The following is a 14,829-nucleotide window of genomic DNA, read 5'->3' as shown; positions in this document are numbered from 1 at the left end:
CCTACCTGTGACATATGTAGCAGGAGCGGTCTTTGTGGGTTGGACAACCTGTTCCTCCGCCGATCCCATACACGTACTGATTGCTCTTGGAGGAGTTCTCGGCAAAATAGATGCCAGCGCCAAACATGCCTCCGATGTATGCATGACGCTCATCAAAGCCCTTATGGATGATTGCGTTGATGAAGGGAGAACCTGGAAGGCCCGAAAAGTGAGAAATGACACAAAATATTCAGCTGCCTCCACTGTGAGCATGTCTGTCCTGACAGTGATGCCTGCATCAGAAATGTCTTGAGATACAAGAGTAATACATAAAAGATCACAGCAGACTCTGAAGATGCCAGAAAAGGTAGCGTACTGAGTACTGGAAACTGAGCTAAGAAACTGGGAGGATTCCACTCTACGGCAGTAATGGAGAAAAGCTTGTGGTTGGAAAGAGGATGGAAGATTAAGGAGTTTCCTTCAAACTTACAGCTAGACTGCAAGAATAACGGCAGCGACGCGCCAAGACGTTAATGATGGTGCACACAAATGGTTGAAACATCACGATACAGAAGAAGCAGTTGGCCAAATTCTGCTTTGTATGTGGACTGAATCTCCACCGTAGGAATAATCACATTTTGTGGTGAAATAAAAAAATTATGTATAGAAATGCTTTTTTTTTTTATAACTAAATTGTAGTAAAGATAATATTACAGTTAATCACAAAACACCTTAGTCCTCAAGAGAACTATGAAACTAGGAGAAAAAGGAGGAAGTGCAGAGTGCAGCGCTTCCTTACTTTACCTCCATGTAAGGAAACAGAATTTATGCATTTCACATACTCCGGTTAATTCATCTTTTTGAGCTTTAGAGGACGGCATGCTGACAGCCAAAGCTGTCACAGATATTTAAGGTGCATCGACTGATTCACCACATCAGCTCATGTACTGATTTTTAAAGTAGATATCGGGAGCTGTCGGATACCTTTGAGCGGTGCAGTTCTTTTAAGTCTTTGCAGGAACTCATGTAGAGTTGAATCTATGGACCTTTTTTATGCTGTCTAAATTTTAACCTCGTGGTTAAACCTGCCACCATGTTAGCCTCTGTGTCTGTAGAAATCATCCAAAACTGAATGGTATGCGTGCTCCTATTCTCCAAAATGCTGTATGACAGTTAAACGCTGCAGGTTAAATGGATCTGGTGTAATGTTTGTAGTCGATGCAGCAGCGCCGACATGGATGTGTCAGACTGCAGCAGAGTTATCACACAATCAATAATAAGCACTTTCACGGTCCAATACTATGTGAGGAGGAAAGGGAGGAGCGCTGCCAGAGCCCTACGACAAGATGTCCAACGGGCTACTCGTGGGTGTTTCTGACCCCCATAACATCAGAATGCCACGAGCACGGCATGAGGGCCCGACATCCTTTACTGGGACATGAGCTCAGAGTCCAGCACAGCCAGACTATGACAACTAATGACAACTGAGCTGCACTGAGCTGTGATTACCCCTTCCAATAAAGGATGTTGGGCCCTGCTCATGAAGTCAGTTTCTGACAGATAATGTGATAAATATGCTTATGGGTGGCCATCTGGAGGTCATTCTGTGGGGCTCTAGTGGTGCTTCTTCTGTTTCTCATCGATCAAAAGAGCAGACAGTAGTCCTGCAGCTCTCCTTGTGTTAAAACCTGTCTCTTGGTATCTCCAACACACTCCTGAGACTTGTGCTGGAAGACACAGCAGACCATCTTGTGATGGCATGTATGGGCTGGACTATCTATGCAAGTTGAATGGAGTGCAGGTACCATCTCATGATACCAGAAGTTCCAAAAACATTAATAAAAGGAAAAAAAAATACTGGTAGCTGTCTCAGCCTCCCAGTAGGTACATGTATGGTATCGCATTCACAAAGTTGGGTGTCCACACTCCCCGCCCACCCAGCAGGGTGCTGACAACACCGTTAACTAGAGTAAAATTCAAAACTACTCCCCTTTTTGGGGATGAATTGTTTTTTTTTCTAGTCCACTTGATGATGGATTCACAGCAAGAGTAATACTAAGTTTAACCAACTGTCTTATACTGAGATAATCCAATTTTGGATTAGTGTGCTTAGCTGTGTTTGTTGGAAGAGTTAATTCCTTTTCAGATGTTTGGTACATGAGTCAAATGTATTTCACCTGCTCAATGTATTTCACAAATATTCATTATAGGAGTGCAAATGTTTGTCAGAGCATTTCAGCATAAAAAAGGTGCTAAATCGCTGTAAATCAGCAGGACTATATTTAAAGAAGCTCAGCATGCTTTCATATTTTACCACGTGCACAGTGTTTATTTACCGTGAAAGAGCATGCGCTCGTTGTGGTGGTTGTGATTCTCATCTGCAATTTCCTTTTGTCTGTGTGTGTATCTTTCCCGCAGCTTCTTATTCACAACCTTCTGAATCTGCAGTCAGAGGAAAGAGAGGAGGGAAACAGCACACATAAAATTGGCCAGTGCTTAATTTATGTCCAGATTGCTTTTTCTTTTTTTGCTTTAAAGGAGGGAAGAAAATAAAAATAACTTATTTCTGTATTTGTACAGTGTGATGTGTGTTTTTTAGGTCATACTTTAATGATGTTGTAGCGGCTGAAGACCCCGCCTGCGTTGCCTCCGTCGCGGTGCTCTCTGATCGTGCTCTGTAGCTGAGGAGGAAATCATCAAACATAACAACAATGAATCATCATAAACACTAAACTTTTTTTCCCTCAGATTTCTAAAATGCTCTGAAAAGTTAAAATAACTAAAGTGTGAGAGGAAAGCAGCAGCTCATTCAATCAAGAGTAGATGCCTTCACAGTGCCTGTGGGGAAATCTGGCATAATACAGCAAAAATAATGTGTGCAAAATAATTGTAGGTAAAAATATTTCATCTGCTTTTTTTCTGGTATTTAAAAAAAAAAAATCAGTCCAGACTTCATGACTGTCATTTTCCAAGTTCTCGAGGAAGAATTACAGATGAAATTACCTGTTAAATTTCTTTTAACATGTGACGGTTCTCATTAATTTCAGCTCATTCACACTGATATCGGCTGTCTCGTTCAATCGCGGCTTCTCAATTACGAGAGCAATGCAGTCAGTGGAGCAGCTCCACAGATACGAAACCTCTTGTTCAGCTGGCTGCTGTGACACCGCGTGATGTGTCTTTAGGCACATGGTTGAAATTACTGTTCAAGCAAATGAATAAATGTTGTTTTACACTGAAAGAAATTCATGCAGGTGGTAAGGTTCAAAAAAAAAAAAAGGTGCTATGAATTTAAATGTGGTCAGTGTTGTGTGTAGGTTACATGTGTTTCAAAGGGGCGTTTGCGTACCTCCTCCTCCACAGACTGGAATTCCTTGTCATCCGGTGCCAGGTCGATCAACATGGTGCCCTGGCTGGAGCAGTGGAACGTCAGGTATGGGTTTGCACCTACGAGCAAATATTTGCAATAGAGATCAAGATGTTTAATTCAACTAAATTTTAATTAAAAAGGTAAAGAAAAATTATATAAATTATATTGTTCAGGAACGACAGTCATTTTTACACACAGAGACTCGACTTGACTGACAATCAGTTTCATGGTTTCATGTTAGTTAATGACATATTAATCAAATAAAAAATCCTGAGTTTATTCCAGGAAATTGATGAAGTCCAAAGAGGTGCTGATGCAAGTGAAGGAGCCCATCATTAGGTTGAAAAAACAAATGTAAACCTATCAGTTGAGATAGCAAAGAGTTTAGGAGACGATAACTAAAGTGGATGATCAGAGTTACTTTCATGGTTAGGAAAAACTACTTCACAACATCTTGTCAAGTCAAAAACACTCTTGAGCAGGTATCACCAATCACTGCCAACCTCTGTGATAGGAGAAGCCTTCATTAGTGTAAGACAACAAGGCAAAACTACTTGTTGTATCTAATCCAAGTGTTTGACATGTAGATATAAAATATGAGTCACATTTCCTGGATAACATATCTGAACATTAGTAGAATATAATGTTATTGATTGTGAAATACGTCTAACTGATTGTTTTAAATATTTATTGGCAAGTTTTATTAACCCCCCCCCCTCCTTTGAATGCTTTTCCACTCAGTTACACTCAGTGCGCTGTTCTCTTCGAGTATACTGACCTTGCTGGCCTCCCAGCAGTCTCTCGATGCCCTTGATGAGTTTGTGTCTGTGACCGTAGGCGTTGATGCCGATCTCCTTCAGCTCTTCGTGACCCATGTCTGCCAGCACATCCAGTGAAATCTGCCCAGAAATGGCAAAAAAACAGAAGAAAAAAGAGTGCACTTGTTATTTTTCCCATTGCCTCTACTTATACAGTCATAAAAATTGATTTAACAATGCATTAATGTATTTAACAGTAAGTCATGTGTCGATAGTGGCAGCAGGTCATGCTACAAGCTGATAATCTGAACTGTCCGCTGTAAAGAGTGATGAGTTCAGTGATCTAAAATGTACCACAGAGAAAATAGGTCTGACAAATATTCATGAAAAACAGCAGCCGCACAAAGAAAAGGTCAATGAATGGATGGCAGTAATCAAGCCAGTTGATATGCAAATTGACGACGGCGAAGTCATCGCCGCTCTCCTGAATTTGTTCAGGGTGAGCAGAAATGAGATTCATCCTTGAGGCAGAGATAACTTTCCCTCCGCGCTGCCTTGATCACTGATACAGGTGTAAATCATCACAGCTTGAGTAGTCTGCTGGGAGTTTACTGCGAGGTGCACCGCGGAGAAATAAGCTAAGCAGAAACCTGTCACACCGCGGAGGGGTAAACTATCGCGTTTGACTTTTGCGGATCTCCCTAACAGAATAAAACAATTTGAAGAAAGGACCAAAAACTGGTGAAATTAAAAAAAACTGTTTGAAAAACACTAGAATTCAAACTGCTTCTCGCGTGAGAACTTCACATCTATTTTTATTCTTTAAGGCGCTGACCTCAGACATTATTAAGGCCCTGGGCAAACCTCCTCTGAACGTCTTCCTTTACATCAAGCTAGTTAACAGTGAGGCTTGACAAGGAAGAAGCTTCAAAGAGTGCAAAGTTCAAACCATTATTCTGCGATTCATCAAGAACACTGAACGGCAGCAAAGTGCAAAGTCTGCAGCTAAATTAAAGGCGCCCATAACGAGTGACAGGTCAGCTGAAGCAATGTTTGTTTCTTTGTCACACCTCTGAGTTCTTGTTCATGTCATTCTGAAGTAGAAACGTAGACACAGCTGACTCTTACCCCGACATCACTCTGCATCACTCTCAATTTGAATATTAATGAAGGCTTGTTTCCCTTTAGGAGGGGAGGGGGGCAAGAATAAATTTAACTGCACACAGAATCTCCCACAATGCTTCCACCCTGCCTTTTACCAGCTGTCACCTTTCAGTGTTACTTTATTTCACTCTGTTTTCTCCTCGTTCTGTGACCTCTTTCATCTCCTTCACTGTTCTGTCTCTGCTTCTCTTTTCTTTTATCTTCATCCATTCAAGCACCTTTCTCTCTTTCCTCCCCTTTGTCTTGATTTACCTTCTTCTCTGTCTTCTGTGGAGATCTTCGCCTCCCTTTGTGTTCTTTACTCTCTATACATCTGCCCGTTTTCCACAGTTTTCAGCACCAAGATTTGCAAATTTGGTAATGCTCTGAGCTGAATGCTAAAGCCGGCGTGCTAAGCAGATGTTTGTGGTGTTTGCTAATTGACTGGCTAATAAAACGCAATGCTGATGGGAAGGTCTGCAAGATACGCAACCATAAATCAAACGATTACAGACGACAAAATTACTGGACAAATTAAAATTCTGATTGAGCTACTTAAAAGAAAAGAAAAAAAAAAATCACAGCTCATTACGTCTACAGCAGCCGTGTCAAACATAAGGCCCGGGAGCCAAGATCGGCCTGGCAAAGGCCATGTCCACACTAATACGTTTTCGTTTGAAAACGCATCTTTTTCTCTCCGTTTTGGTTCTTCCGTCCACACTGAGACGGTGTTTTCGGTCAAGGAAAACTGAGCGTTTTGAAAACGCTCTCCAAAGTGGATACACTTGAAAACGCTGTTTTCGCATTGCAGTGTAGACAGCGAACCCGGAGCCTTTTCGAAAACGATGACACATTTTATTCATGTGATGCAGTCATGTGACCAATTAAACTAAGATAGCGGAGGGCATTATACAGCAGTTGTTTTGTTTGCGCTCAATTTTGACAGCCCTATTAAAGATTAATATCAGTTTGTACATGCTTCAGATCGCTTTTCTTCAAATTCTTTAATTCTCACTCGCTTTTGCAACTTTGTACTTTTGTGTTACTCGCAGCAACAACTCCACCTCATTGTTAACTCGGTGCTTTTCCTCAACATTTTGCTGCGATGTTTCAAAGAGCCGGAAAGTAAATAAACAGCAGACAGAAATGAGGCAGGCCGAATCGTCTTGCGTTTCACGCGTGCGCAGCACTGGAACGTAAGCGTTTTCGGCCGTTTCAATGTGGACGCAGAACTCTGTGAAAACGACTGAAAACGCTAGTGTGGACGCGGAGTGTTTTCAGACGAAAATGCCATTTTCAAATTCATCCGGGCTAGTGTGGACGTAGCCAAAGACTCCAATCTGGCCCCTTGGCTAGCTTTGGAAAATGTGAAGGAGGACATTTTGGACTTTTAACTTTTAACATTTTACAGCTTTTCCTACTGATAAAGACCTCGCCTGTGACCATTCATACTCCACTAAAGTAATTAAATGATAGATTATTTTACACATTTAGTTCTTACAGCATAAGCCCAAAAAGTAATCCTGAGAGATTTCTTTCATTTACTACAGGGGCTTTCTTTGTCATGATAAAAAAAGTGAGACATACTGTTGAAATTTGGCTTCTTTTTCTTATATCAAGACTGACAGAAAGGGGAGTTTCACTTGTTCGGCTCACATAAGATCAAAGTGGTGCTGTATGTGGCCACCCTTGGTCCACAGCTACATTAAATGTGTGCATCAAGTTTTATGTCAATTGTGATACTACAGTCAGGATAACAGTGGTGGACCACAGGATGCAGACAGATCCTGCCATCCTTAGATCCACACACAACAAGTAACAACAACAAAAAGAGGGAGACCAATGAAGTTGTTTTGCTTAGAAACAGGATTGGATTTACGGCAGCCTCTCTTCCTCCTTCTTTTTCCTCCTATTTCACGCTTTTAAAGTCTGACACATCAGAAATGCTGTTTGTGTACCTGTTCCCGCTGAAAGATGTCTCGGAGGTGTTCCAGCCCCAGGCTCTTTAAGAACTGGTTGATGGTCATGTCAAGTAGAGCTGCAGAGACAAAGTGATGTCAGCAGGGTTTTCACAAGTTTTGACTCGTGGTACAACATGAGCGCATGACTCGGGCGCTTTTGTGCGTTCACCCACCTTCTCCTTCTTTCCTGTCGGAGCCAGTCGCTCCATCTGCGGGACCGGTGGCCCCGGCCACCGTGATGTCACTCAGAGGAGCGGCCAGGTTGTCTATGCTGCTGGCCGCTGACAGGCACGAAGGGGACGGAGACGGAGAGATGACCACACCCCCTGTCGCTCCTGTGCTCACCACATTGGCACTTACCTAAAAGTAAGAAGGAGAAGGTTTGCTTTGACTTAGTAAGACTTTATAGAAATTTTCTTTAGTCACCAATTTTGAGTGTTTGAGCTTTCATCTCTTGAGGTGAATTGAAAAAGCTAGCGACATGGCAACCAGACACCATAGAAAATCAGTGACATTCAGCCACTTGAACCGACCATGGATGTTGATTGTCTTGATGTGTAGTTACATTTCAAGGGAGATGCACGCAAAGTTACGATGTAGGGTTTCACAAGGGCTTGCAGTTATGGTGTATCGTAATCAAACTAACTGTGAGGTCAGGTTACCTAGGCGACCATTCATCAGAAACTTCAGAGCGGTGTAGTGTGAAACGTTAGCAAGACATGTCAATTTTTTTGTGGCTCTTTTTTATCTGGCTAAATCACCATGGTAACTTAAACCCACAATCTGTCTGGGAGCAGCTTATGTTCCATGTGTCACTTTAAATTCAGCTGGAAGTGCCTCATTTTCACCGATTCTTTTATTTATATCATGAAGTTACAGCCGAGCAAACTGTTAGTTGCATTGTGAGTGGAATGTGCATGTGATGCATAACACGTATAAATTTTTATAATTGATTCTAAGTAAAGAATCAAGCTGCTAAGTCTCTTTTACACTTCTGGAATAGCAGTTACGCACACACATGAACACCTGTTCAGTCAGTAAGAATAATTTCACTTTGATGATGAAAAATAAACTGGTTTTTACATCTCCTTTGTTTGGCTGTGGGACAGTACGGTTTCAGAGCTTTAACTGTCCTGTAAAAATAACAGCTATAAAGGGGAAAAAAAGCCGCACTGGGAACACACTTTGATATAAAAATAAATAACTGGAACCAAAATGCTTGTTTAACATTTTAGTACTCTTCACCATGGATCTCTTCTCTTATTTATTGTTAAATTGTTATGTTTTTTAATCACCATTTTATCATTATTTGATAACGTCTCTAATCAGAGCAGGCAGTACTCAAAGGAATTATTTTATGCACGAGGATTGCCATATAATGTGTGAGACTTCCCTTTTCTACGTGAGTGAGTACAGAGCCTGAAACAAAAAGCGGGCTTAACAGAGAAAGTCGATAACCATCATTGTGATACCCGCCATCTCTGACTGGGGCTTTAGGGTTTCTTGAGCCAGCTAATATAAAGAAAGCCTGGTCTTCAGTTTAGTGCTGTGAGACACTGCAAATTTTGGTATTGATCTGATACCAAGGAAATATATTGCTTATTCCAATACAGATACCAATACTTTTAACCTATAAAGACAGCTTATATACGAGACAGCTTCTTAATGACCACATTTTAATGAACACTTAATCACTGTGCTTTTTACTTTCCACTATAATTACTCAAGGCAACAAAACACACCTTTCAGTTTTTCATGTGTTATGAAACCGGGTTTTTGGAGACCTGGATTGTGAATGTGCCTTTCTCTAATGCACTTTGGGTCACCTTGAGTAACATGTCAGTTACTTTTATCTCTTTAGGGCTCCTGCACAGTATGAAAAAGTGGATAAAAGAATAAAATTGTATCTTTTTTTAAATCAGTATTTATATATGCAACATGTTTTGCAGTGGCGTAATTAGCAGAGGAAAAAAAAGGCTCATCTACAAACTAAAAAAAATGATTTAAGAAAAAGCGTTTCAGAGAGCGGGTTGGGCAGAGATGATACCCTTCCCTGTTCCTCTGCCATGACAGTTGAGGTGAAACTTGCTTTTCTGTCATAACACTCGTTCGTGGGGTGGAGCAATGGGCACAAGAAGAACTCATTAAATGTTGGTGCAGATCCAGAGCAACTGAAATTGGCGAAGGATGCCCTCTCTGATCGCCCTTCACGTTGCTCACTTTTTTAGTTAATCAGCTTCTATTTAAACGCTGTGCACTGACCTTGTCTGGGTTTGGTAATTAATGTTTGGTTAACTGATTTGCAAACAGAACCTAGATTTTGCACATTTTGGTAATTATGTGACAACATAAATTCATACGCAGCTCTCGAATGTAGACTTCTGTCAGTGAGACGTCTGTTTAAATATGGAAACGTAAAAATGTTCACACATCTGGTCCGTTCGGTGTTTCGTTTAGGTTTAAATCAAAGCACGTTTTTCTTTACATTGAGCTTAAGATTAAAAACTGATATGAATTCTGCTATTAACACTTCATCCGATTCAACACAGAGACAGCATCTGTGCCTATACTGTGTGCAGACACTCACCACAGTGGCCTGTGGTTTTAAACAACTTGGCAGGGCGTCTGGCGGCATGGCATCAATCAAAAGTGCTCTGATGTCATCAGCCTGCAACAAAGAGACAACATGTGGAAACCTCTGAATTAGTTTTGTATGTTTGTTTGTATTTTTTGAACACACTATCTACAGATCACACCAGGTTGTGTTTTTGCAGCAAACCACTGTAGTGCTACACCTTTTCTGGATTTTTTGGCAAATCTATCATTTTATTTCTGAGTATAAGACACTGTCTTTTCTTTTCTTCTGACTGAAATATGCACTTTCTTGTTTTAAGGGCACTTGTGTTTGTATTTTTTTGTGTAATGCCTTGAAAATGACTAAGAAGCAATCTCAATCATGGTCAGAGGCCACGCTTTGTGAAGTTATCTCAAAGCTAATCTGGACTAAACTAGAAAATGGCACGTGTGACGTTTTCAGTACAGGATCAAACTGTCATGAAGCTTCATGAGAGCAAGCTAAATTTTCCAGGCTTTTCCTGGGACTGCTATATCCATTAATGACTTCATCCAATGGTCAATAAATAAACTGAATGCATAGTGTGAGAAGAGCAGCAAATGCCTCTGTTTCCTCTTATCTCTAGCAGAGTTACACGCCTGTAGATGTCAGCAGCAGTGATGTGCTGTTTTCCAAAGGAGGCTCTCAAACTTTGGTACCTACAGTCAAACAAGGAACCGCGTAAGGAAGCTCATTAGGAAACCTCATTAGGGTGTGAGGAGTTAGAAAGCTGTCTGTTCCACCATCTAAACTTCTGCAAACTCTCCTTATGGCGCTCAACTCTCTGAATAGTTAACCATAACCATCTGAATGTCTATTTAAGTCAATGTGCTGACTCATAAGTATGAAGACTGTTATGGGAAGAAATTAGGACAGATACCAAAAAATGTTCCACAAGAAATCCTTTCATACCGTGGCCAAGTCCAGCGGTGTCTGCCCCTCCTGGTTCTTCATAGTGGGATCGGCTCCATGGGCGAGCAACAGCGCGCAGAGCTGAGTCCTCCCTTTCTGGGCCGCTTCGTGCAGGGGAGTAAATGCCCACTTGTCGGTTGCATTGACACACGTGTTGTACTTGATCAGCAGAGCAGCTATGTCCACGTGCTGGACAGAGGAGAGGAAGTAGCGGGGAGACATAAAGAAGAAGAAACAGGAAAGCGGAGGAGAGAAATTAAAACGGCAGAAAATGAGAGCAGATGAGTGAAGAGGTGTCTGGGGGAGGCGAAGGCAGCACGAATAAAAGCATTTAACAAGAGCAAATGTGTGAAGTGTTGCTGAATGAGTGCTACAAAATTATGATCAGGGAAAAAAAAAAAAACATGTAAAAACGGATTGCAGGACTGTGTGAAACAGAAAGCGTGTGAATTATTAAATCTGTCATGATTTTTCTTTTCCCTCCGGTCCTTCCTCTCCTGCTTTTCCTGCTCGTCTCCCTCATTCCCTCGTCGTCTGTCTACGGCTCGTGTCTTGGTGTCAAACAGAATGTAGCTTGTTTTGCAATAACAGTCAGGGATGCTTGAGTATGTATAACTGTTTGTGTGTGCGTTTCCCAAATGCAGAGCTCATCAAGCTTTCATGCAAACATGTGTTTCATGACTCTTTTAGCAGAAGACTGCTGACAAGCTACGAGCGCTGTGCCACCAAAGATGAAGGGAAAAAGCACAAATGTAAACCTTCAACAGTCCAATATCCCCCCCATGTTAAAGATGATAGTCATTATTATTGCTGTTTAGGTAAGTAAGATCCAGCGTCACAGTTAAATATCACACACTGTGTGCTACACATTTTTTAAACATCCAAAATATGCATATTTGTCAAACTTTACAACAACCTCTTGAGATGATTTTGACTTAACTGCATTGAGGACTTAATGTGCAGTTGAAAAAAGGTAATAAACTGCAATATATGCAATACTGAGCATATTGCAAAATGTTAAAAATCACAATAACATCATATAGTAAGTGAAGTATTGTAATAATAGTGTATTTTAAATTTAGTGTATGTAAAACAATATAGTGAAGGGAAGCATATAGAAAGATTATAAGCAACTGAGCTGTTTTATTGATTAAAATACCCAAGTGTGGTTATCTATCAATCTATGTTCATCATACATTTACACCTTTATCCATGAACGATATTCTAAAAAAGGTTTACGATAAAGATTTTCAATCATTTTTATGCAAAAATTAACTCGATTCATTTCCATCAGTTTTGCGCTTCAAGTATGAGTTTCAAGTCTTGCTACTCTAAAAGTCGAATACAATAAATAAAAAAAAATAAACAAATGCACTATAAATATACAGCTGGCCTCAAGTATTTAAGTGAGTAATTTGAATGTTAAAGGAGATAAAAGACTTTTTAAAGAAACTATGAACAGGTAGCAAAAAAGGCAAGCGTCATGTTTGTGTCTTACCCCATATGAAGCGGCATTGTGTAACGGTATCAGCCCCCCTTTGTCCTGCGCATTCACATCGGCTCCATGCTCCAGCAGATACTCGGCTACCTCCAAGTTGTTATAGCCGGCTAGAGAGCACCACAGGCGACGATTCCACGCAGCAGGACAGAAAGAAAGATGAGTGAGGAGAAACAGAGGAAGATATAAAAATGCAGTCAGCTAATGAGAGAAGACAAAATAATGATAAAGACAGAGTGAATGTCAGCCTACGTTCACGGCAGCGGGACGGCACATATAATCATCCTTTCCTTTTACAAGAAAGTACATCAACACAGAGGGTGCGTGGGCGTGTGTCTAAGTGGTCAGATTTATTCAGACCTTTAAAGTGTTTTCCAGCAGTTTCTTAACTTCTGAAGTGCCAGTCATGCAGCAAAACCTCTTCTATTTAAATATACTGCATCATCACGCAGAAGAAGTGTGTTATATATATATTAAGACACAAAAAATCCATAATAGAAAGGTCTGGGAATAAATCAGTTTGATGAGGAGTACGTGTGGAAATTCGCAGGAGAAACAGGAAGCAGTTTTTGGTCTTTAAACTTTCCTGACACAATTATGCACATTTTAGGGCACCAAATTGAACAAAAAGAGGATAAAAGCAACCTCTAAATTATGACCCATAATGTAAAAGAGTTAAACAAAACTAAATGCTCATTTTCAGCCTTGAGTTTGCGTCTATAATGCGTTTTCATAATTCAGGACATCGTCTGTGGTTTGTACTAAAAGGTGAATTTTTAATGTAAATTTATGGATGATTAGATCAGCGTGAATCTCATTAGGCATTTGTGTGTGTGTGTTTATCCCCATGAGGGGCTTTAGCAGGATGGTGTATCAGCTGTTATCTCTGAAACTGATGTCACAATGATTGCACACCTTGAATATATACATAATAGTTTGTCTACCTTTAAGGGGACAAACGCTGTCTTTGCTATCAAGACTTTAAAAACTGTATTATGTGAGTAATGTAATTACGAGGTCATTCTAGGTCAACTGCTTGAGCTAGTTGTGCTATCAAAATGTGGCGTTTCGCTCTACCGATAAAATTAAGATATAATTATAGATAAAAAGGTTTAAAAAAAAATGTGTGTGGGCTGGGCGGCTTTTTTACCTGCAAGGTGCAGCGGAGTCGAGTTGCGTCCCTGCATGTCCCGACAGTTAATGTTGTCGGGGCTGCATAACTTTTGAACCCTAGCCAGGCAGCCTTTCTTAGCAGCGTCCAGCAGCGCCGCGTCTCCTCTGAGCAGGTCCTGGATGTCCGTGTCCCCGTCCTTCACCAGGTCCAGAGGCGTGTTGCCGTCCCTGTTCTTCTTAGTGGGGTCTGCTCCATGCTGGAGAGAGGAGGCCATAAAAGGGGGAGTTACACAAGGAGAAGAAAGATGGGGAAAAATACGGGCAGATATGTTCTAGAGATATTTATCCGGTGTGTGGAAGTGCACGCCGACATCATTAAACAAGACGGTGGCTGCAGTCGGGGGGCAGGATGAATGTTGGAGGCTGTGTGGTTAATCAATGACAGGCCATTTTAATACAGTGCACGCTCGCCCTTTAATTCGTTCTGGCAAGTGATTTCTAAGGAAATGAGCAGCATGTTTGGAACGGAGATATTAATTTGTCACATTGTATCTGGGCAAACTCACAGCTAAGGATGAAGATATTTATAACGTACGCTTGGTTGCCATGACACTGAGTGCAGACAACCCCCCACCCCCCACCCCATCATCATGAGAGGACAACTGATCTGCGATTGTCAATTGTCATTTTTTAAGTATACCCTGATTATTCAAGAAAACACTGGAAAAAAAACCTTGTTTGTTTGATGGGCAAATAAATGGAAAAATCTGATCCATCTCCAATAAAAAGCTGTTAAAGCTCACAACAAAGACAGCAAAATAGATAAGAAATGTAGAGGATTGTTGTCTCATGACAACACCACAATTAAAAGACTGAATACTGCTATACTGATTAGATACTTTTCTTTTACATGGACATTAAACAAACAAGAAGAAACAGTCCTCCACACTCTGAATAATCTGAACCCGCTGGAAGCATATCACTTAGACGAGTAAGAAATGATGACAAGTGACGAGTGAGAAGAGGATGGATGAAGGTAATTCACCGGAGAGCAGAAGAGAGGAGGTGGAAATGAAAGGGAGGTAGAGAGAGGTGAGGACAGGACACCCAGTGAAGTGGAAAACACCACATACCCCGGGGGACGAGGGGAAAGCAGACATTTTCATCGCTCAGCTGTCTCCTAGGTTGTGGCTCAACTTGTCATTTCATTGTAAGTTTTGAAATCCGCTCATTAAAATTGGATGTTGTGGGACCACTCCCCTGGGTATCCACTGCTGGTCTGAAACTGTCCTTTATAGAAATCTCTCTCATGGCTCTCTATCCCTCTATTCAAAGTAGTCTGAACCTTTCCCTCTCATGATTTTTTTTGCTCTCCTGCTCCTCAATTTCCATTATCTCTTCACTGCTGTCACTCACTCACACTCTCAGGAAAATTAGACTAGAAATAATTGGGGACATTTACATAGAAACAAAAAGGGAAA

General features: G+C 41.0%; 1 protein-coding gene across 2 annotated transcripts in view; it reads right to left on the bottom strand.

The window, feature by feature from the left end:
- The window catches only part of LOC134630948 (poly [ADP-ribose] polymerase tankyrase-1), a 106,695-nt gene that overhangs the window by 5,149 nt on the left and 86,717 nt on the right, over positions 1-14,829 (bottom strand). For both annotated transcript variants that reach the window (XM_063478774.1, XM_063478775.1), the window contains 11 exons: positions 13,386-13,605; positions 12,236-12,345; positions 10,738-10,926; positions 9,799-9,879; positions 7,385-7,571; positions 7,209-7,288; positions 4,128-4,248; positions 3,329-3,426; positions 2,586-2,660; positions 2,316-2,421; positions 6-192 (listed from right to left, as the gene is read on the bottom strand). In XM_063478774.1, coding sequence (XP_063334844.1) covers positions 6-192; positions 2,316-2,421; positions 2,586-2,660; positions 3,329-3,426; positions 4,128-4,248; positions 7,209-7,288; positions 7,385-7,571; positions 9,799-9,879; positions 10,738-10,926; positions 12,236-12,345; positions 13,386-13,605 — 1,454 coding nt within the window. The remainder of the gene's footprint in view (positions 1-5; positions 193-2,315; positions 2,422-2,585; positions 2,661-3,328; positions 3,427-4,127; positions 4,249-7,208; positions 7,289-7,384; positions 7,572-9,798; positions 9,880-10,737; positions 10,927-12,235; positions 12,346-13,385; positions 13,606-14,829) is intronic.

The sequence above is a fragment of the Pelmatolapia mariae genome, linkage group LG7, assembly GCF_036321145.2.
Source record: "Pelmatolapia mariae isolate MD_Pm_ZW linkage group LG7, Pm_UMD_F_2, whole genome shotgun sequence".
Classification (NCBI taxonomy): Eukaryota; Metazoa; Chordata; class Actinopteri; order Cichliformes; family Cichlidae; genus Pelmatolapia; species Pelmatolapia mariae.
This window is presented reverse-complemented; position numbering and strand designations above follow the sequence as displayed.